Below are 961 nucleotides of genomic sequence, written 5' to 3'. Positions count from 1 at the left end.
AGAGAGAGAGAGAGAGAGAGAGAGAGAGAGAGAGAGAGAGAGTAATTTGGGTCACATTCGGAAGCCTGATGTTTCAGTCTTCTAGAATTAAAAACTTGCCATCCCCCCCTTCCCCCTCCTCTGATAGATGTTTAATGGAGATTGATGCTTTTTTAAAGTTGTATTTTCATTGTTTCATCAAAGTAAAGGGATGGACAAAATCGTATTATCTTGCCAGCTGCAGAAAAAAAAGAACAATTGATGGGACAGTTTGGAATGGCACCCCACATGTTGCCTTATTATTTATTCATCTGAGTAATGCTTGTACTTCTTTTGTGTATAGCTCAGCCAGAGGTCTGAGCCATGGTTTATTCCCGGTATTAATTTTTACAGGCTGGATGATACTATACCTGTGCAGCCGCTGACACAGCCATTAAAAAGTTGATAACATTGGTGAACAGAAGTTACTGTAAAATAAGCAAAAATTGGTTCTCAATTTCTGTTCAAATGTACAATGCAGAAATAACTTGATGTGTGCTATTGTGACCCTGTTTACTTGTCTTTTTTTTGTCTTTTTAATGTAATCATCATATGGTACAAAGTTATAAGTACAATACGATTGTATGTTACATTACATGGCTGATGATAACAATAATATTTGTTTTGTTGCAGCCTGGACGAGTAGCAACCATCGTTCCTGCACAAGATGAAAATGTAAGCCTTTTAATTTGTTCAATGGTACAGTAGTCTCCGCCTAAACGCAAGGTGCTCGGGAGGGCTCCTTAGCGTGTGTTTATGCGGAGCGTGCGTTTACATGAATCTTTGCAAGGGGAGGAAGGGACGCAGTCATCTCATTTTGTTATTACTCTAGTGATCTCTCTTGGAGGAGGGGGTCATTTTGGCAGATAATGTGACGACACGTGACTGTTTTGTGAAGGATTCCCCGACAGGGGTTAAGAATACAAAGGCGTTGAAGGGGGGG

General features: G+C 40.3%; 1 protein-coding gene across 2 annotated transcripts in view; it reads left to right on the top strand.

The window, feature by feature from the left end:
* Positions 1-961, top strand: part of LOC101858094 (putative glutathione-specific gamma-glutamylcyclotransferase 2) — a 12,433-nt gene that overhangs the window by 8,397 nt on the left and 3,075 nt on the right. For both annotated transcript variants that reach the window (XM_005094760.3, XM_005094761.3), the window contains exon 3: positions 652-693. In XM_005094760.3, the coding sequence (XP_005094817.1) occupies positions 652-693 (42 nt within the window). The remainder of the gene's footprint in view (positions 1-651; positions 694-961) is intronic.

The sequence above is a fragment of the Aplysia californica genome, unplaced genomic scaffold, assembly GCF_000002075.1.
Source record: "Aplysia californica isolate F4 #8 unplaced genomic scaffold, AplCal3.0 scaffold00089, whole genome shotgun sequence".
In the NCBI taxonomy this organism is placed as follows: domain Eukaryota; kingdom Metazoa; phylum Mollusca; class Gastropoda; order Aplysiida; family Aplysiidae; genus Aplysia; species Aplysia californica.
This window is presented reverse-complemented; position numbering and strand designations above follow the sequence as displayed.